We start from the raw sequence: 22,572 nt of genomic DNA, 5'->3' as shown, positions 1-22,572 counted from the left end.
TTCTAGTTAATAACTTAGAAATCCTCAATAGGGGCAACGGACCTACATTTTGGAATATAAGAAGGGAAGGGATAATTGACATAACCTTTGGTTCCACTTTGATGGGTACTTATGTCAAACAATGGCATGTGGCTTTAGAGCCATCCTCATCAGACCACGTGTACATTAAGTTCGAGGTTGAAATGGGCATCTAGACAGACCATGTCCTATAGGAAGCCCAGGAAAACGGACTGGGAGGAGTATAGGAGGGACCTTGACTCAAGCTTATCAAGGACAATGAGCAGAATATCAGGAGGCATTGTCAAATACAATCTTGCAATTAAGCAAGCAAAGCTGGCGTCTTGGAAGGTATTCTGTGAGGAGGTAGAGGGTATGGCTGTTCAGGCCACACTTTACAAAATCCTCGCCAGGATACCAATCCAGAAGGAACTTTAAGGAAAGAGGATGGGGTTATACAAGAACAGCACCTGAAATGCTGGAACTACTCCTCAAGACTCATTTTCCTCAATGTACTCTGACAGCAGGCAACATAGACCACGATGAGAACCCCATGAGATGTCGGTTTTCAGGTATTTGAAGGGAGAAGTGGGAATCTGCCAGAGAATATGTTGATCATAGTAAAATACAATGGGTGGTGGGAACACTCCAACCGTTGAAGTCACCTGGCCCAGATGGAATTTTTCCAGCGCTCTTGCAACAAGCAGGAATGAACAAGATTCCTATGCAGGTTATTTAGGGTTAGCCTAGCAGCAGAATCGTTACTAATGTCTGGAGGGCAGTGAAGGTTGTTTTCGTTCCTAAGCCAGGGAGAATTGATCATGCCAAGGCCAAGAATATGAGACCAATCAGTGTGGCCATCTTTCTTCTTAAAACATGAGAAAAACTGGTCAACATCCATGTTTGAGAAAGGAGGTTAACTAGGGTCACTCTACACATAAACCAACATGCATACCAACCAGGAAAATTGTGTGAAACTGCACTCCACCATCTTGTTGAGATGGTGAAGAAAGCACTACACTTTCAGAAAATAGCCCTCTGCATCTTCTTGGACATCGAAGGGGCTTTTAGCAACATGATCTTCGAATCCATGGTTAAGATAGCAGAGGTGCATGGCTTGGAGACCACCATTTGCAGGTGGATTAAAGCCATGCTTAGTGGTAGAAAGGTAGAAGCCACCATGATGCAAGAAAAAATGGTAATCAACACCACTAGAGGCTGTCCACAAGGAGGGGTCCTGTCCCCTCTACATACTGGCTCCCATCACCTTTCTTGTCACAGCCTATCTGATCCGGATTGGTGTGACAGTGCCATGGCCGTCCTACAGTCCTGACCTGACCTAGACTTTTTTGTTTTGTTTTCGCTGGCAAGGGCTCCCAAAGGAAAGCATCCTGAGTCGCTGGACAACATGCAAGCTTCTTTGACGGCCTCCCTGAAGAGCATCTCAATTCAGTGGAAATTGCACTGATAAAAATGTTTTGATTTGGTAGAGTCATAATTCAAAGAATTTTAAGTTGTTTAGCTTATCTGATCAATAAATTAAAAAGAAAAATAATACAATGCATTACTTTGTGGCAAATCCTCTTGGCGTTATACAGGCTGACATGGTCTCTGAACCATGGTGCAACCTGACATTTTCAACATACGTAAATTATTCATAGAGCTTCAAGAACTGAGAAGTGGAAGAAAAAATTGAAGTACAAATTAAAAATTCAACTCTTTGTATTTTTAGTCTGACACTTGGTCACCAAACTCCACTAAATTGCTCAATTTATTTCAATAATTCTTCACAGCCCGTGTTTCTCACAAGGAAAAGAAAACACTTTTTTACTAAGTAATTTGGATCTTGCAGCAGCTTTGTATTAATGAAACATTATCTGCCCACTTTGTTAGGAAGAATATTGGTCAGCTCATGCTCATTACTGTATCAATGTGGCATAAACAGATGAGCAACATTTTTCACCGCCTACCTCACAGCACATATTACACTGGTACAGGTGAAACTTATAAACAACCTGTAGCTATTTCCCTTACTCAGAAGGAGTGATGTCCAAACCCCTGTCAAACCATTCTGTTTTACACTCTTGACAGTTTCTCCCTGTCATTTCAGATAACAGTGGGAGCAGTCCTCCTCTCATCTTTCTCCAAATGAATTAGCAGTCCATTTGAAACGACTTTGCTCTCAATGAGACTTCTATTCCATGAAGTTGGTTAAAATTCTCTTCAGGTGACATTAAATTATGGTAGAAATTTGAGTATGTGGACATTTGAATTGAGCTTCATATACATTTTAGAGGATTATTAAAAAAAGAACAGATGATACTAAATTAGTGTATTTACAGCTTTCAGCTTACTTGTTACAATAATTCTGTCTTTTTTTATATCACAGAAATAACAAATGTCTGGAAAATAATGAAAGCAATTTGTATTCACACATTTGTCTGTATATTTATGTACACCAGTTTTTATATAAATAAAAGGTTAAGAATATTGCACATGATATTGCACATTTTTTCATATCAGTTATATTGCACATTTTTCCCCCTTATTGGTTATCATCACACTTTATGACACTGATCACATCTGAACTTGCCATGTTATTGAATTCTTGGTTGCTTTTCTGAGTTATATTGTTTACAGGACATTGTGACTCATACATAGAAACTATGAGGTAACACATCATGACAAGCTTTTCATACAACATTTAAGGTAGGTCCTCCGTGAACATGTCTTGGTTATCCTGTCTGTAATACAGGATAACTCTTGTCCAGAAGAAAGTACTTGCAAGACGTTGGCAGCAACTTTTCCACAGTTCATTCATTAACATAATATTCAATGAATCTGAATGTATTAGACAGCTTTTAATTAGATTTTAAGCAGTAATAGTAACACATCAGACACTATAACAATAGCAAGTAGAGGTCAAAACTTAGCAGTCCTCACCCATGAAAAACTAAAGTTACTTCTTTTGCTCACTGAGTAAACTATGAAGGTACCAGAAATGCAATCTCATCACTATTTAACTTTCACTTTTCACATCTTTGTATTTTAGTTTTATTTTAGCTCGCATTATTTTATAACATTAATGTATACTTTGTTATTGTTGTTGGAGGAGGAGGAGGAGGATAAGGAGGAGGAGGATATTTAGTATAGCTGCTTCCCAAACAAAGGCAATCAAAACTGTTTGTACACATGAGCAGAAAGATGTGCAGCTGTTCTTAATGACACTCCTATGGTAGATATCCAAGTGAGTTCTCTAAGTTGCTTGCCATATAATTTGATGCAGTCTTGGGTCCTCTTGCTGTCAAATAATAGTCTGGTGGCTCAAGTGTGTTGTAAAATACTTCATCGTTAGGAGCTGAAAGAGCTTGTTTTGAGAAAAGTGCTGCAATTTCAGCGGATTTCTTCACTGAGAGTGCTTCAGATCCCGCTGAGTTTCCAGGCCTCGGTGGTGCCCTAGCTTTGTGTGAGCGTCGCTGTGAATCACTGCTCGAACTGGCTCGGCAGGATGCAGGGCCAACATACAGCAGGCGGCCTCGTGGATCACGAGCAGACACAACTAGTACCTGGACAGAATTGGAAACAAAAATGCTGTATTACATCTTCTCAATGCTCATATTGTTGCAGTACTCATTGGGTAAATAACATGGGTGGTAGCCCAATACAGAAACACTTATAATGAACTGAAGTAAAGAAACTGATACTGTTTACACTGATGAGCCAAACATTATGACCACTGCCTATCATGATACTGAGTGCTGTCCGATGAGACTGCAGGCACTTGTCACGGCAAGAAAAGTGTGTAAGCAGAGAAAGTATGGATGTGTAATCATTCTAGCAAGTGTATGGGTGACAAATGGGGAAATTCACTCACATTAATGAATTTGATGAGGGCAGATCATTGGGAACAGCGAAGATGTTCAGCTATTTGCTTGCTACTGTCATAAGCGTCTACAGAACTATTTAATGATGGTGAAGTCATGAGCTGGTGACAAAGAGTTGGGTGTCCATGCATCATCACAGAATGTGGAGGTTGGAGGATTGCTCGTTCTATGAAGCAGGATAGGCAGCAATCTGTTGATCTTAGGACAGATTACAATGCTAATAGAGGCACTTATCTGTTTCATGCCATGCAGAATCCCTGTTGTACTGCATTTCAGAGGTGGAGCAAATGCTGTCGAGCATGTGATCATAATATTTTTGCTCATCAGTGTTTAAAATAATAGATGTACACCATCATAATAAAAAGTGCTATGCAGTATCTGGTTATCCACACAGGGTGAACCACCTAAGTTTTTCATCTAACATATTTCGGCCTGTTGAAGATAGCTGTAATTGCTTTTCACTTGGGTGAATAGTTATCAGGGGCTCATGAAACAAACACAATACATTTTTGCAACTTCATTAATCACTGAGATACAGATATCATCTTTGGTTCTACTTTAAATATGGGGAGCTTTGTACTGTTGATCAGCCACTTGAACAGTATGCCACATGGAAGCTTAAGCCACCCTCCATGACATACTGCACTGCCAGGTCACACTTTAACACTGGATTAAAAAAAAGTTTAAATATTGTTTGTATCAAAAGAATGTTATATCAGTGATCTACATAGAAAGAAGTTCACTGATCGCATTAGAAACAATGCTGGTTTCTGTCTAGAGTGGCATGCACATCATATAAACTTGCCTCCAGCATCACTAGTTCCTGTGCAATGGAGTAAACTTGAAGGTAGTATGGCAGTCAAACAGTGGCAGTAGCACCATAATAATCTCCACACTGTCTTTTCACTCCATAATTTATCAAACCTACAAAAGTATTACATCCCTGAATTTTTTTCTACATATCTGCTATCATGGGTCAAAAAAATACCATAGTCCCATAAAAAAGAATTCAATAACTGTATGCCATTGATTATCAAAGCTGTAACAAATGTTTGTCTGTGTTTCATGAGTCTTCAATCAATATACATCTAGGCGAAAAGAAGTTATAAATAACTATAATCCGTCAAAAGTTCTTTGGGCTGAAAAGTTAAGCATCTGAACCTATTTTGAACAATGGAAAGTCCGGGATGGAAACAAAGTGATACCATTATCCAATTGTGTCAATTGTTAGACAGTTGAGTTGTGTTTAACAGTTGAAAGCAATTTAGATGTGTCCATCATCAAGCTCTTTCTGATGTTTATTTCTATCAACTGTAGAGTTAAAGTGGAACACTTCAAAGTTTGTTAAGGTCAGATATGTTCATCAGATGACTGCTATTTGTTTATTCTTCCTCTTGTTTGGTCAAAGTTTTTGACCATTTGCACTGATTTAGTTACACTGTACATTCTCTGGACATGTAACAATGATTGTACTGAAGAAAATACATTTCCCGTTCACAGAAAAGAATGCCTGCTGCATCTGCCAGTATATTCACTCACAAGGGAACCTCCCCATCGCACCCCCCTCAGATTTAGTTATAAGTTGGCACAGTGGATAGGCCTTGAAAAAATGAACACAGATCATTTGAGAAAACAGGAAGAAGTTATGTGGAACTATGAAAAAACTAAGCAAAATATACAAACAGAGTAGTCCATACGCAAGATAGGTAATATCAAGGGTAATCTGAGCTCAGGAGCACTGCGGTCCTGTAGTTAGTGTGAGCAGGTGTGGAACGAGAGGTCCTTGGTTCAAGTCTTTGCTTGAGTAAAAAGTTTAATTTTTTATTTTCAGTTTATGTGACAAACTCTTATGTTTTCATCACTTTTCTGGGAGTGATTATCACATCCAGAAGAAAACCTAAATCGGGCAAGGTAGAAGAATCTTTTTACCCATTCGCCAAGTGTACAGGTTAGGTGGGTCGACAACATATTCCTGTCATGTGACGCACATGCCATCACCGGTGTTTTCCTATGGAGGAATCGGTTGACCTATGACCTTGTGATCAAATGTTTTCAGTTCCCATTGGAGAAGCACATCCTTTCGTCTACTAATCAAGCCGTTTTGCAGTGCGGTCACAAAACACAGACACTAAACTTATTACAATGAACAGAGATGTCAATGAACGAACGGACAGATCATAACTTTGCGAAAATAAAGAAAGTAAACTTTTCACTCGAGGGAAGACTTGAACCAAGGACATCTCTTTCCACAGCTGCTCATGCTAACCACGGAACCACTGCGCTACTGAGCTCACTCTATCCTTGATGTTGCATATGTTGCGCATGGACTACTCAGTTTGTATATTTTGCTTATTTTTTTCATAGTTCCACACATCTTCTTCCTGTTTTCTTGATTGATCTGTGTTCAGTTTTTCAAGGACTATCCACTGTGCCAACTTATAACGAAATCTGAGGGGGGTGCGATGGGGAGGTTCCCTTGTCAGCAAGATGGAGTCCTGGTTGAAAAAAGGACTTTTATTCAGAAAAATTCATATTAAATCACTGTTGTGATTTAGGTTTTCTATTACTTTTCAAAATTACTTCAGTTTAATATCAGAACAGTTCCATCAGTGAGGACTAACTGATTGCTTTCCCTACAATTGTCTAATTTATAATGGTACTGATGCTATTAGAATGTTTGCCATGCTTCTCTCCTCTCTTTCTTCCATTGATGGTTAAATGTTGGTAATTATAGTGTCATAAATGATACCAGAATATACATTTTTGAATGTTTACCAGGTAATTTATATTTTTAAGACATCAACACCAACTATCAAACTTAACATAGCTGACACAAGACCAGCTTAAATTTTTCTGCTATTGACATGATAATACTGATTTTATCACTTAAAAATATTCATATGTGTACCATTAGAACAGAAACATATGCACTGAACAATGCTATTTGTCACAAAGTTAATCGTAATCTTCAGTTCTTGAATAAGAGTATTCTAAAAACTTGTAGAATTGGCTAATAAAGTGTGCTTTCATTTATTTATTTTAACTCATAGAGATCCCCATTTTCTTGTTTTGTTTGATAGGTAGCTTGTTGGAGGACTTTGCATCAGAATACTCAACCTCACTTAAACTCTATATGAAGCCACAAAATCCATATGTAAATTATGTTTCTAGTTTTTGTTTGCCTAAATCTTAATTTAACTAAAGCTGACTTTTATTATTAGAAACAAATATAATTAAGGATCAATTGCTATGAGTCTACTACCAATCTTGGCAAGATTGAAAAAGTGAACTTGAACAAGTCTAAGTAGTCATTTATTTGGCCTCTGCCTCCCTTCCTTCTGTCCTGATAAATATGTAACATGACCCATATTTCACACAGTCATTTCCCAATACAGTATGGAATTGGTCCTAATGCTATGAGTCTACTGCCATACTTTTTAAAATACTGTCGACAACAGCCTGCTTACCTTACGATCTTCACAGACACTGTTTCTGTCTGACTTGGCGACTGTGAAGAGCTCATAGTCAAGTGCGAGATCTGAAGTGCTGCTGAAGTCACGGAAATCACTGGGCAGGTGGTACTGTGGACGGACGGCCACATCACTGTACACATCCATTCTCTTGCGTGCTGCTGTCTGTTGCTGCAGAGCAGCACGGGTTCTGCGCTCGTTGCGTTTCCAAGCAGTGTCGGGAGATTCCATTTGTTTTGAAACCTGCATATAGGCAATAAACCATAAGGATCATATTTATATTGTTCAGGAACAATTAACATTACACAGCTGTGTCCCTATGTGTTCAGGTGAGTTATTCAGCTGAAGAATCTTGAGGTAATGCGATCATATAAAAATCAGACTCAACTGGAAAGTGAAAGAAAGTTGTAGAAATAATTCAAAAGCCAAGATTGCTTAAATACTGTTTACTGGATCATCGGTTTCAACACACTAAAGGCGCCATCATCGGATCTGTGAAGATATAACATGACAGGTTTGAGGGAGGGCTTACATGACTTATGCTATACATGGTGGTCCATTGATAGTGACTGGGCCAAATATATCCCGAAATAAGCGTCAAACGAAAAAACTACAAAGAACGAAACTCATCTAGCTTGAAGGGGGAAACCAGATGGTGCTACGGTTGCGCCGTTAGGCGGTGCTGCCATAGGTCAAAGGGATATCAACTGCGTTTTTTAAAAATAGGAACCTCCATTTTTTATTACATATTCGTTTAGTACGTAAAGAAATATCAATGTTTTAGTTGGACCGCTTTTTTTGCTTTGTGATAGATGGTGCTGTAATAGTCCCAAACATATGGCTTACAATTTTAGACAAACAGTTGGTAACAGATAGGTTTTTTAAATTAAAATACAGAATGTAGGTACGTTTGAACATTTTATTTTGGTTGTTCCAATGTGATACATGTACCTTTGTGAACTTATCATTTCTGAGAACACATGCTGTTACAGCATGATTACCTGTAAATACCACATTAATGCAATAAATGCTCAAAATTATGTCTGTCAACCTCAATGCATTTGGCAATAAGTATAACGACATTCCTCTCAACAGCGAGTAGCTCACCTTCCTTAATGTTCGCACATGCATTGACAATGCGCTGACGCATGTCGACAGGCATTGGAAACTGTGACCTATCAATCTGTAGACTTGTACATAACCACTGAACCATCTCATTTAATCTGGAGACAAAGTTAAAAAAGAAAAGGAATGTGACAATGCCACAACTAAATAAGTGCTCTACTCCATGCAAAGTGAAACGGGCAAACTTCGGCCACCTGTGTTGATTTCGGCCAATAGGCTGCCAAATCTAATTTTTTGGTGCTGCCATCTGTTGCATTCATGGTTTATCTATTTCAAAAGTCGTAATGTAATGGATAGAAGTCTGTGACATCCTTACAGTTTCACTTGATTTTGCACACAAAAGTGATCTGCTGAAGTGTGAAATCAAACTTCTGCATGACTGAAACTTGATTTCGTAAATCATTATCTCTTTTAACGGATTTTCTCTGTACATATGTATTAATATATACACATAAGAAGTATACTTAAACAACAATTAGCATTTGGTTGAGTTAGTTTCAAGATCACCAGTGTGAATTTTCAGGGTAACTTCTGCTATGCCAAAAGTATATAAGAAAAGTAGGAGGGTGTGCCTATTGTAATTACTACCAAGTTGATTTACAAAATGCATTAGAAGAGACTCAGAAAGAAAAAATATCGTTATGCCAGGCCTCTGAAATATGCGCTGTACCTTGAGCAACACTCCAGGACAAAGTGAAAGAAATTTATACAGGAAAAATGGGGCATTCTTGTGTCCTTTCTGCAGAGGTCTGTTCATTTTCACATTATTCTGCTTATTTAGAAATTTATATTCTGAAATGCCTAAATTTCTTCACATCTCTCTTCAAGAATGTAAAAGATAGTGGACATATTTTGAAATATTGTATTGATTGGTATATACATTCATATTCTTAAGTTGTAATGTTAACAGTGTGAACTGAAAGTCCTACTATAAAAAGAATACTTAAGCTGTAATCTACAATATTGTTCCAACTTACTTTTCAATACACTTAGTAGTAAAATTATTTGTATATTTAATTCCCTAATACAGCATTAAGTCCAAGACAATTACGGGAATTTACCGTGACCTTATAGCATTTGTTTTAAGTGGCCGATGCTAAGGCAGGCAGGGTGTAGCTGTGTATTTCCATAATATTTCATTGGTAGCTGGGATTACTCAGGAAGGTACCCCACTAATAATTTTATGCATCCTGACAATTACCTTTCCACATGACTATGCATAATATACCATGGGGATTGGTCTATAATTTAATAACAACGTTTAGTTTTTATATTCACATTAAAAAATCATAGAAAACCTTAAGAAGTATTCCATTTTATGGTATTTCACAAGATGGGTGACAGAAGTGATATTAAATAAATAAAAACTGTAACCCCATTTGCCTCCTCTTCATACTCTGCAAGGTATCTGCTACAATACAAATATGCCGGACTGTAATTGAGAAAAGGAATAATCTGGCTTTAGTAGTGGGTATAACACAATGGACCACCAGCAAATTGTAATAGAAATTGTAGAACGGAGTAATTCTATAATGTGAATCGCAACTTGGTTCAGGAATCACAGATGTTGTTTCAGCTGTAACAGCTGTGCTAATTGCCATGAGAAACAAGGCACTGATTTAATCTATGTTACTGTACTAAAGAGTGTACATGCCACTGCTACAGTTTCTGTTAGACCTCAACAAGATATTGGAAAAAATTGGGAAACTCAGAAATTTCATAACACCCAAATTATTCTCAGCAGCCTTATAGAAATTGGAGAAGGAATGCTTGTTAATGGAACATATTTGAATGGCTTTTGTATGCAGATAAGAGTGCACTGTTTGCCTTTAATGAAGATAAACTTTAACAACAAAGCCTGGAAGCCTGAAAACAGCCCTAAAAATCAGTTATAATAGGACTTAAACAACGTATGCTGAAGAGTCAAACATATAATCTCTATCTGATGCGAGACCGTATGCCACAACTTCACTGTATCCACATTGCAACTGATATCAGTGACCATAAGGATATCGTAGCAACAATGAATACCAAAGTAAAATAGGCTTAGCAAGTAGAAGGATTTGAATACTCAGCAAACTAGATACAGAGGCACTAGTATTGTATCTCACCAAGAAATTCAAAACATTTAGTTCCAGAGAGGACCATGCACAAGAACCGTGGCACAGGTTTAAGTCAATAACTGACCATGCACTTACAGATATGAACGTAGCAGTACAAGTGCACGATGGGGAGGACCATCTGTAGTATACAATCACTGTAAAGGAACTAATAAAGGAACAGAGATGAGTGCCTAGTAGATGCAAAGCAAAGTATAAGTCTACAGATAGAGCCATGCTGAAAAAATGCATTTGGCTGGCAAGAGAGTAATGTTTAACGCTTTCAACGACTTCTGTAGCAAAATATTACCAAAAGACCTCTCACAAAACAAAAACTTGTAATGGTACCATGGACAAGGAAAAAAAACTGAAATTTATGGTAGCAAAGCAAAAGCAGGAATGTTGAACTCAGTTTTTAAATGTCCTTTACTAAGGAAAATCCAGGAGTGTTGTCCATGCTTAATTTTCACATTACTGCAAAAGTGAATTACATAGATGTGTGTATTAGTGGTGCTGAGGAACAGAATAAATTGCTAAAACTGAATACAACACCAGGCCTGATGGATTCTCTTTCACATTATATACCAAATTTGCAACTGACTTACCCCCTCTTTTAACCATAAACTACCATGGATCCCTCAAACAAGAATTTATGCCCAGTAGTTGGAAGAAATGACAGGTTACACCTATCTATAAGAAGGATAGTAGAAGTGATCTGCAAAACTACTGACCAGTATCCTTAACATGGATTTGTTGTGGAATCTTAGAATGTCCTCTGATCTCAAATGTAACTAGGTGTCTTAAATGGAATGAACTTCTCCATGACAACCAGCACAGATTCTGAAACTCAGCTCATACTTTTCTCTCATGACATTCTGAAAGTCAGTCAGGTAGATGCAGTTTATCTTATATTTCTAAAAAAGCATTTGACTCAGTGCCAAATCTACATTTATTATCTAAAGTATGATTGTATGGGATAACAAGTGAAATATGTGACATAACTGAGAATTTCTTGGTAGGAATGATGCAGCATTTTATCTCAGATGAAGAGTGTGATGTAATAGACTGAGGTGAACTACGGAAGAATGGAATACACACCTTTAGTAATGATGCCAATACACCATGTACTACATATATAAATGTTCACTATTACAGAATCTGTTTTTGACTAACGCTGATTGCTATTCAAAAAATGGTTCAAATTGCTCTAAGCACTGTGGGACTTAATATCTGAGGTCATCAGTCCCCTAGACTTAGAACTACTTAATCCTAACTAACCTAAGGACACCACACACATCCATGCCCAAGGCATGATTCGAACCTTCGACTGTAACAGCAGCGCAGTTCTGAACTGAAGCGCCTAGAACCACTCGGCCACAGCGGCCAGCTGATTGCTATTCACTGCATTATTTGCTTGCATGATAAACATCACTATTTCTTAATAATGTGAAACATATTTTGTTTGCCAAATAAATAGTGTTATATTACTAGCATTTTTGTGACTGCAAGGAGAAGAAGAAACACAAAATGACAATACACATTTTAAAGTTCAGACACAAATATTAATAATATGTTTGATATAGTAATTACATGATTAGTTACAATCTGACAATTACAATTGTTAAAAAACACATACATTGTAAATTGAAGCCAAAATTCTATATATCACTTGCGCTGGTAGATAGACACAATAAAAAATACACAAACACACACACAAATATCAAGCTTTCGCAACCAAAGGTTGCTGCATCAGGAAAGAGGGAAGGAGAGGGAAAGACGAAAGGATGTGGGTTTTAAGGGAGAGAGTAAGGAGTCATTCCAATCCCGGGAGCGGAAAGACTTACCTTAGGGGGATAAAGGGACAGGTATAAACTCGCACACACACACACACACATATCCATCCGCACATATACAGACATGTCTGCTTGTGTCTGTATATGTGCGGATGGATATGCGTGTGTGTGCAAGTGTATACCTGTCCCTAAGGTAAATCTTTCCGCTCCCGGGATTGGAATGACTCCTTACTCTCTCCCTTAAAACCCACATCCTTTTGTCTTTCCCTCTCCTTCCCTCTTACCTGATGAAGCAACCTTTGGTTGCGAAAGCTTGATATTTGTGTGTGTGTTTGTGTATTTTTTATTGTGTCTATCTACCAGTGCTTTCCCATTTGGTATATATTACTACAAGCAGATACAATTAATTATAATCTTCCAGAAATTGTCATGCGAGTTATGTAATTCAAAAGGTGCTGTTTCATAATTTTGTAGGAGCTTATGGGATTCAGTCGCAAATTTTTATTAATTGATTACAGTATAGGATGTCACAAGTCATTGACAGATGTAGAAGTAACTTCAGTGGTGCCCCTGGAAAGTGTGCTGGGACCCTTGCTGTTCATGTTGTATATTAATGATCTTGTAGAAAATATAATTATAGCCTTAGACTTTTCTCAGATGATGCAGTTATCAATAATGAAGTATTCTCTAAAAAAGCTGCACAAATGTTCAGTCTGACATTCATAAGGTCAGAAAGTGGTGTGAAGTTGGAAACTTTTTTTAAGTGTTCAGAAATTCAAAATTATGAACTTCACAAAATGATGAAATGTAGTACCTTATGTCTGCAATGTCAACCTAATGGATGATATCGAATGTATACAGAGAAGGACAGCATGAATGACCACATCTTTGGTTGGTCCATGGGAGATGCTACAGAAACTGAACTGGCGGGCTCTTGAAGATAGACACAAACCATGACAGAAAGCCTGTTTACAAAGTTGTAATTATGAATCTAGGGATATACTACAACCTGAGTAGGGATCGTGAGGACAAGATTAGACTAGTAACAATGCACATAGAGCTGTTTAAACACTCATTCTTCGCATGCTCCATACTTGAATGGAACTGGAAGAAATCCAAGTAACTTGTACAATGGGACATACCATCTGTCATGCAGTTCACATTGGTTTGCAGCGTACGGATGTAAATGTAGATGTCAATGGTGGCAAAGAAGACATATGGCACAATGAAGAAAGTATATAAGTGAAACAGAGACGAATGCGAAATTGTTTTAGTGAAATTGGCTGATGCCACAACCTCTGTGCTTTTCATGCAGTGTAGCCGCGCGGTCAGGGGTGCTTTGTCACGGTGTGTGCAGCTTCCCCTGTTGGAGGTTCGAGTCATTTCGCAGGCAGGGGTGTGTGTGTGTTGTCCTTAGCGTAAATTAGTTAAAGTTAGATTAAGTAGGGTGTAAGCCTGGGGACTGATGACCTCAGCAGTTTGGTCCCATAGTCCTTACCACAAAGCTCCAATTTACTCTGTGCCTGTTGCTTTCCTATACAGCTATTTGAGAACCACAAAATGCAGTACATACCGGTAGTTTCTTTTATGGACTTTCTTTTTATTTAAGATGTGAAAGAGGAAGGCCTACGGTCTTGAACATAATTGTGACTGGTGACGAGACAGGAGTTTCAAGTGCTAATGTGGAGACAAAACAGCCATAATAGTGTAGATTTGTAGCACTTCATTCAACAAAAATAGCATGCCAAACTCTGCCAGCATGAAAGAGATAGTCATTACAATGGCAACACCATGAAATAGCAAAATTGTTAAAGTTGCATGAAGTGTAGCCTATAATATGTTTGGATGTGAAAATAATCAGAAGCTTCAGTAAAACCATTCTCTGTAGATAGGAGTAACATTATCTACACTCTGTATGTAAGGAAAGATAGTACAACAGTTTTCTCATTCAAATATATTATTCAAATGTTGGTTGTTTATGGGAAGGTCATGTTATGTCTCATGCAAGGAGAAACATCTACAAGCAAATTTTGAATTGAACAGCAACAGGATCGTGACCTATCACCTGAGTGCAATTTATTGTTCCATATTACTGCTACTTGCTTTGGTCAAGACCATGGAATGTATGTGTTCACGAGGGCCAATGCCATGCTGGATTTCAGTGGCTCCATGTGACTAGCACCTGAAGAGACAGATGCATTGTTCAATCATCCGTGCAGGATCATCAGCTGCATCACATATCTTGAGTTAGGAAATGGGCTTGTTGTTGGCAGCAAGACAAGTATCCATACAAATCATGCAATGATGTTTGGAGGATTATGAAATGTCAGGAAGGCAGTGACCATTCTTTTGGGTGGCAGAATAGACAGACACATCAACAGTGATGTGTCCAGTGATGACTCTGGACAAAGGAATGGCACCATACATCATTTTAGACATTTCCCAGTTCTATGTACAGCTTCGCAAATGTATATATGCCTCTGTGGAATCTCTGAAGAGAAAACTGTTGCCAGACTGCAGAAATCATTGTTGTATAGGCCCAACAGCTGGTTTTATGGTATTGGTAACAATGGCCTCTCAGTTGTTTATTCAGTTATTCGTCCATCCATCCATCCATCTATCATATTCCAGACATCTTGCACAATTCACCACCAATCCAGGGTGTACAGGGACTAATTTATTAATAGTTTGAAAATTTTTATTAACAGTTAATACTTTGGTACTTCCTCCCACATCCTAAATGCCAGTTTCAGCCATTGTTTAAGCCTGAAAGCAGTTTGATCTAGTTTGGAATTCTGAGAGGCAAAGATATCCCTTGTAGCAGATGTAGTAGGCAACAAGATGAGTTGTGGGGAGGGGTTTTTAATGCTATTTACATTTGTGCCATCTAAATCTAATTGAGACAATTAGTAAGAAGCCGTAACTTTTAAAAAAGCTCCCACATTTGCATTTCACCATCTTGCCACTACTCATATGCTGTTAGTAGCCCAACATTTACTTGCTCATAGTGGTATTTTTCAAAGACTACAACTTTGTACAACTGGAAATGCAGAATCCCACACACATCACTACCTGTCACACAGTTCCACAACAAACACTGATACTTGCCATTTAACTAACAGAACCCTTAAATCCCTGAATATAGACAGTCAAATAATTTGCAGAAAGAGTAGGCAATGAGGCATGTTTCCAAATTTTCCCCTCTCTTTCACATAGCCAGTAATTTGACTATCAGGAGTTTCGTTCCTGATTTGTCACAGCTGGTTGGCTGTGCCCAAGAGTGTCCACAGAAATTTTTCCAGAAGGAACAAAGGGATGGGGGTGAGGAGACGGTGGTGGAAAAGATGCAAGACTGTAAAACTGCCACTTTTTAATATAAATGAGGTAGTTAGTTTTGAAACATGTCATGCCATACAAACTAAATTTTATACACGGCAAATAAAAACTTACGACAGTCATTCAATATATGAATTAAAATTTTCTACTCAGCAAGATAATGAGAGACCACATGTTACCACTGCTATCCTGATCTAACTTGATGCAGGGAGTGTTATCCTGCCCAGAATCTGCATCAGGTTTCTCACCGACTGAAAACATCTAAGCATCGGTTGTTGAGTGGCTCACATAACTCACCAACCACTACGATAGATGAACTCTTCCACAGATCTACAGCAACATGGAATGACATGCTTGCACCTGTCATACAAGTTCTGTGTGACTTAATACCCAGGAAGGCTAGAGCCACTATTGCTCTCTTAGTTAGAAGCTCAGTGTACTCAGAAAATTGAATTGACTGGAAAAGTTAGGGAAGTCTTGGGGAATTTTAAAAGATACAGAAATTCTGAGAGATTCTATGGGTAGTTTAACCATTCATCAACACAAAGAAATGTTTTGACTCATTTTGCTACAAGTCATCATAAGACTAGAAACAATTGGTAGTGGGATCACATTTACAAATGTTAAAAAATGCACTGAACTGTTGCAATGTTTGTTACTCGATCAGAGCTACTGCTGGTGTGCTCTCCAACCTCAGGAATCTTCATGACTGAGATTTGTTCTTGGGCTCCAGGTCCATCTCCCATTGCACAATTGTGAATGCAATGGAGTGTTACGTGTGCACAAGAATTTATCACATACCTGTAAATTCATCATTCATACAAAACGAGAGGTGTTTTTAATTGGAAAAAATATGAATATGAATCCATATTTGAAGATCCATGTTTTGCTGATCAGCATTGAATATTCAGGTTTAGGTTCCTTTTTGCTCATTTCAATGCAAAGTAGGTCCTCATGGCTTTTTCACATTGTCACACTTTAAATTAACAGTGACCTTAGTGTGAAGAACCATCCAGCTTTCAACACATTCTACCCGTTGTTGCTATCAAAGTTTACTCACACTGCAATCCAGTGACATGTAATTGTGATGGATGACTATAATAAAGAAATTCCCAAAGGCAATAAAACCATATAACTATCAAAATTTGTTGATACAACTGTAAATCCCAGTTGCAGTTCGACTAATCACTAATGGGAGATGTGTCAGCTCAAAGAAATTTCAGTTACAGCCATGAAAACAAATAAAACAAAACTTTCTCTCACATACAACAGAACTGCTGATAGAACTTCAGAATTTCAACATGGAAAAACTTGGAAATCCCATGGCAATCATTGGATGAAACGAAGTCACCACCATGCTACTAAATTTTGCTATCCTCCATACACACAGTAAGGAAAATTTTGTTACTTTTTTATCCTCTCTGATGTTTTAGTTTTAATGAACAGCAGCATACAAAGATGTAGTTTTAAAATTATTCTAATTAAACATTACTCCAGGTTTTTTTCCTAATGAAGGCTACTTTGCAAGTAGCTTGTACCTTTACCCAATTTTCGGTGGTATATTTATCTGTATTTGTCTTTACTTGTCACATACATCTACATACATATTTCGGAAAACACTGAAACTCATGGTGGAGAGTAATTACCACAGTATCACAGGTTTGCTTGCTCGTCAAATGGCATAGGGAGCACAGGGAAAATTGATTCTTAAAGGTCTCTGGATGTGTGCTGAAATTAGTATAATTAAACCTTAAGGTTATCACAGAATCGACAAAATGTAGGGGGATGAAGAATCTCTCTAGATTCTTAACACTAGTTGCTGAAATTTTGTGTGTAGGTTTTTTGTAGGATAATTTGTGTCTGTATTCAAGAATCTGTCAATTCAGGTGTTTTCAGAAGTTCTGTCATACTTTCATGTGAGTCAAACAAATTCGTTATTATTCATACCACCCTTCTTTGTATACATGAAATATCTTCTATTAGTCCTATCTGGTATGGGTCCCATCCATTTGAGCAATACTCTGAGATGAGATGCACAAGTGATTAGTTGGCAGTCACCTTTGTAGACTGATTGCATTTTCCCAGTTTTCTACCAATGAACTGAAGACAGCTACAACTTAGCCAGTGTGATCATTCTATTTCTTATCCTTACAAATGGGTTGACAGAATCTAATTGCGTATCGCTGATGATGTATTGATATGATATTACATTTCTTTGTTTTGTTAGCTGCATAATGTTACATTTCTGTACATTTAAAACAAGTTGTCAATTTTTGCACCACATTCAAATCTTATTAAGATCCGAATGACTATTTCCATAGCTTATTTCAGACAGTACTTCTTGACAGGTAACTGCATCATCTGCAAAAAATGTGAGACTGCTGTCAATATTGAATGCCAAGTTGTTAATCTACAACATGAATAACAAGGGTTCAGACAAACTTGCATGTGGTATGCCTGAAGTTACTTCTACATCTGTTGGTGCTTCCTCATCCAAGATACCATGCTGCCTGCCAAGAACACCAACAAGATGATCACATACAGTGTCATACTTTTGTGGGGTTTTCATAGTGGAGGTTACTAACCTGTCTATAGGGCATTGATGGCCTGGGGACGCCACATGTGCAGCAACGACCAGCGCCGCAGCTCTCTGAGTCACATGATGCCGTTCCAGAGGTGATGGGGGCGTGCTTGTGACCTCTCGCTGATGGCACTTTGCCACCGCCACCACCTCCAAGAGAGCAGTAGCACTTGTCTGCAGATGTGCAGGTGCAGGACTCGCTGTCATAGCTGCACTCACTGCATGAGAAGTAGCCACTGGACGAGCGGTTGTTGGCCATGTTACCAGCAGCAGTGGCAGGCGCAGGGCTGCGAATGGCACGAGTAGGTAGCCTCACATCTGTGCCGCACATGAAGTCACTATCCTCGGACGTGCTCACCGTTGGACGCCTCTTCAGAGGAGGTGCACCTGTGCCAGCATAAATCAATAAATTAAATGGAGGGGTCTAAATTCTTAACTGTATGTTAAATACTGAAATACACAGTAGTATGTTTCAGGATGATATGTGTTTCATATTTTTCATCTATAGTCAACATCAGCTGCAGCAGAACGCAGATTCACTCAGAAGTCGGAAACAAGATGGCTCTAATACGGACAGCAAAAGGGGTGTCACTGCCATGGAACCTCAGATAGAATTATAATCAAGTGGATATGCAATATTTTCCAGACAATACCCTTCTTTCTTCAGACGCGGCCTCAGTGTAATGGCGATTTGTATATTGCAAACTGAAACAATAATTCTGTGAATTTATTTAACATACAGACCAATCGCACTGTTCAAGCTCTGACGAAGTGCAATTACTTTTTATTTGCTGCAATTACATCTTCTAGTTTGTATTTAAGACATTTTCTTGGAATGAAGGAACGAACCAACTAAATAACACTTTTGGGTTTGAAAGAATAACCTTACTCAAGAATTATAATTTCTGAAGTGGAAATATAATATATAAACTAAAAAATGTTTTTCCTATGGTATTGTACTTTATCCAGTCCATCCAATTGTATCTCTGAAACCCACTACCAAACAGTTTTAAATCAACTTTTTGTTTTAAACCAGTCTTACTGAATCATAGTACACCACCATACATCATACTCCGTATTCCACACAAATAACAAGAAAAATCCTACTTGCACATTTTCCCAACACCAATTCTTTTGTGGAATAAGTTTATGAAGTTAAGAACCCTGGACAGATCACAAGATTTCACGATACACTGGATTGGACTATGGCACATACTAAAATGTTGCAACACAAGATTTAGAAGCAACTGCAGCTTCACCTTCAGGCACCTTAGCAATGTGATCGATGTGATGTACTTCCGTAAGAATCATAGACATACATAAACTGTGAGATTAAGAGAAATAAATTTTCAGTCAGCTGGTTGTGATCAGCTTCTGTATGGTCGCAGGTGTCTGCAGTAGAGGCAAGATTCGAAAACTGCCATTTTTGAAACTACTGATTTGGTGAGTTTGAGAATGTATCGTGACTAAGGACTCATTTTGACACGAAGTTAACAAAACTTATTTTACGAGGTGGTATCAAGAAGTTGCCAAATATATGGATTAAAATAATTACATCATGTGATAAAATGTTCTTAGGTGATCTTGTTGTGACAAGATGATGTGACCGTATGGCTGATAACCTAAAAGAAATTTACCACCGGAATATTTCGAGAAAAACTGAAATCATGTAAATTACTTCTTACTGGGACTTTTTTCATCACCATTACCTTCAAAATCATAGCCAGTTATTCATGTTGCACATGACATGGGCCCTGGAGCATATTTTCTGGAGCTATATGTTTTTCTTTTTTCTTCTTTTTTTTTGGCCGGGAAGGGGGGCGGGGGGGAATTAACTGTTGGGAGTTCTGAGTGGAAAATAATGATATTGTTTGGGATTATGTGTACCTGATAAATAATATTCTTAAAGCATTGGAAATAATAGATCACTGACATGATTTGTTCGAAGAATATAATCATCGTTAAACTATAGTTTACATGTTACAAATTGGCACTGGGATTTTATTTATATGTTGTATTCTACATTGGTCTGCTGTATCTTACTATGAATTTGAACATCAGTAATGTTGACAAAGATCATTGCGTTTACATTTTCAACAAAGCTCTGTCAAAAATCTTTTCGCGATGTGCTGTCACCTAACGACACAGGCCGTTAAGTGAAAAAGTGCGACAACCAGAATACTCTTGATGTCTGACAGATATTTATTTGAAATAATCTGTAACTAGTGTGGTAGGGCCATGCAGACTGCAGAGAATTTTGGTCTTGTTTAGTATGAATATCTGTGGCACTGTAGTGCTGCAGGTCTCAGAACCTTTCACATTACGTGCTCTGAGCAGTTGAACAGAGTGGTTGAGTCTACAGCAGGTAATTATGTGATCATTAACCAATTTTTCTTCCAGCTGACAGCATCGTACCCTGTATGAGACTTTTCTTTTGACGTATTTTCCTCTAGTGGAAACAAAATGGTGTTACTTTCCCATAATGAAATGAAAGAAAGTGAAGTTAAGCTCTGTGGATGGGTGCAGACAATCCTTGATGAGGTAGAGAGTGAGTTCAGCTGTAACAAACGATTCAGAACTTAATACAGATTATACACGAAAACATAACAGTGAAAATGGTTCAAATGGCTCTGAACACTGTGGGACTTAACATCTGAGGTCATCAGTCCCGTAGAACTTAGAACTACTTAAACCTAACTAAACTAAGGACATCACACACATCCATGCCCGAGGCAGGATTCAAACCTGCGACCGTAGCAGTCACGTGGTTCCGGACTGATGGGCGTAGAACGGCTCGGCCACCCTGGCTGGCTTATGTTCCATTGGATGAATAATTTAATGTGCAGCTAGGATACATTAGCTACCCATCCACCTGCCTTTCTTATTAATTGTCATTGACATTTTATTTTATTTTTTCATAGAATGTTGATGTAAATAATTTTTAATTCATTAATACAATAAATAATCGGTTTATGTTTCACTTGTATTTTCTCTGAAGGAGCACGTAGTTCCCTTCTGTTCACTGATTTATTCTACTGATTGAAAGGATATATATATATATATATATATATATATATATATATATATATATATATATATATATATATATATATATATATATAGACTTAAACATGTCTGCTTGTGTCTGTATGTGTGGATGGATATGTGTGTGTGTGCGAGTGTATACCTGTCCTTTTTTCCCCGTAAGGTAAGTCTTTCCGCTCCCGGGATTGGAATGACTCCTTACCCTTTCCCTTAAAATCCACATCATTTCGTCTTTCCCTCTCCTTCCCTCTTTCCTGATGAGGCAACAGTTTGTTGCGAAAACTTGAATTTCGTGCGTATGTTTGTGTGTCTATTCAGTAAGTCACATCATATATATATATACACTCCTGGAAATGGAAAAAAGAACACATTGACACCGGTGTGTCAGACCCACCCTACTTGCTCCGGACACTGCGAGAGGGCTGTACAAGCAATGATCACACGCACGGCACAGCGGACACACCTGGAACCGCGGTGTTGGCCGTCGAATGGCGCTAGCTGCGCAGCATTTGTGCAACGCCGCCGTCAGTGTCAGCCAGTTTGCCGTGGCATAAGGAGCTCCATCGCAGTCTTTAACACTGGTAGCATGCCGCGACAGCGTGGACGTGAACCGTATGTGCAGTTGACGGACTTTGAGCGAGGGCGTAAAGTGGGCATGCGGGAGGCCGGGTGGACGTACCGCCGAATTGCTCAACACGTGGGGCGTGAGGTCTCCACAGTACATCGATGTTGTCGCCAGTGGTCGGCGGAAGGTGCACGTGCCTGTCGACCTGGGACCGGACCGCAGCGACGCACGGATGCACGCCAAGACCGTAGGATCCTACGCAGTGCCGTAGGGGACCGCACCGCCACTTCCCAGCAAATTAGGGACACTGTTGCTCCTGGGGTATCGGCGAGGACCATTCGCAACCGTCTCCATGAAGCTGGGCTACGGTCCCGCACACCGTTAGGCCGTCTTCCGCTCACGCCCCAACATCGTGCAGCCCGCCTCCAGTGGTGTCGCGACAGGCGTGAATGGAGGGACGAATGGAGACATGTCGTCTTCAGCGATGAGAGTCGCTTCTGCTTTGGTGCCAATGATGGTCGTATGCGTGTTTGGCGCCGTGCAGGTGAGCGCCACAATCAGGACTGCATACGACCGAGGCACACAGGGCCAACACCCGGCATCATGGTGTGGGGAGCGATCTCCTACACTGGCCGTACACCACTGGTGATCGTCGAGGGGACACTGAATAGTGCACG

General features: G+C 38.9%; 1 protein-coding gene across 1 annotated transcript in view; it reads right to left on the bottom strand.

Annotated features, from left to right (window-relative positions):
* Nucleotides 1-2,405: 2,405 nt before the first annotated feature.
* LOC124712385 overlaps nt 2,406-22,572 on the bottom strand; it is a 719,796-nt gene continuing 699,629 nt past the window's right edge. The window contains exons 16-18 of the mRNA XM_047242681.1: nt 18,290-18,672; nt 7,349-7,594; nt 2,406-3,563 (exon numbers count right to left, since the gene is read on the bottom strand). Of these exons, the coding sequence (XP_047098637.1) occupies nt 3,228-3,563; nt 7,349-7,594; nt 18,290-18,672 (965 nt within the window). The 3' untranslated portion in view covers nt 2,406-3,227. The remainder of the gene's footprint in view (nt 3,564-7,348; nt 7,595-18,289; nt 18,673-22,572) is intronic.

Source organism: Schistocerca piceifrons, chromosome 8 (genome assembly GCF_021461385.2).
Source record: "Schistocerca piceifrons isolate TAMUIC-IGC-003096 chromosome 8, iqSchPice1.1, whole genome shotgun sequence".
NCBI classification, from domain to species: Eukaryota; Metazoa; Arthropoda; class Insecta; order Orthoptera; family Acrididae; genus Schistocerca; species Schistocerca piceifrons.
Note: the sequence above shows the minus strand (reverse complement) of the source record. Positions and strands in the feature narration are given on the sequence as shown.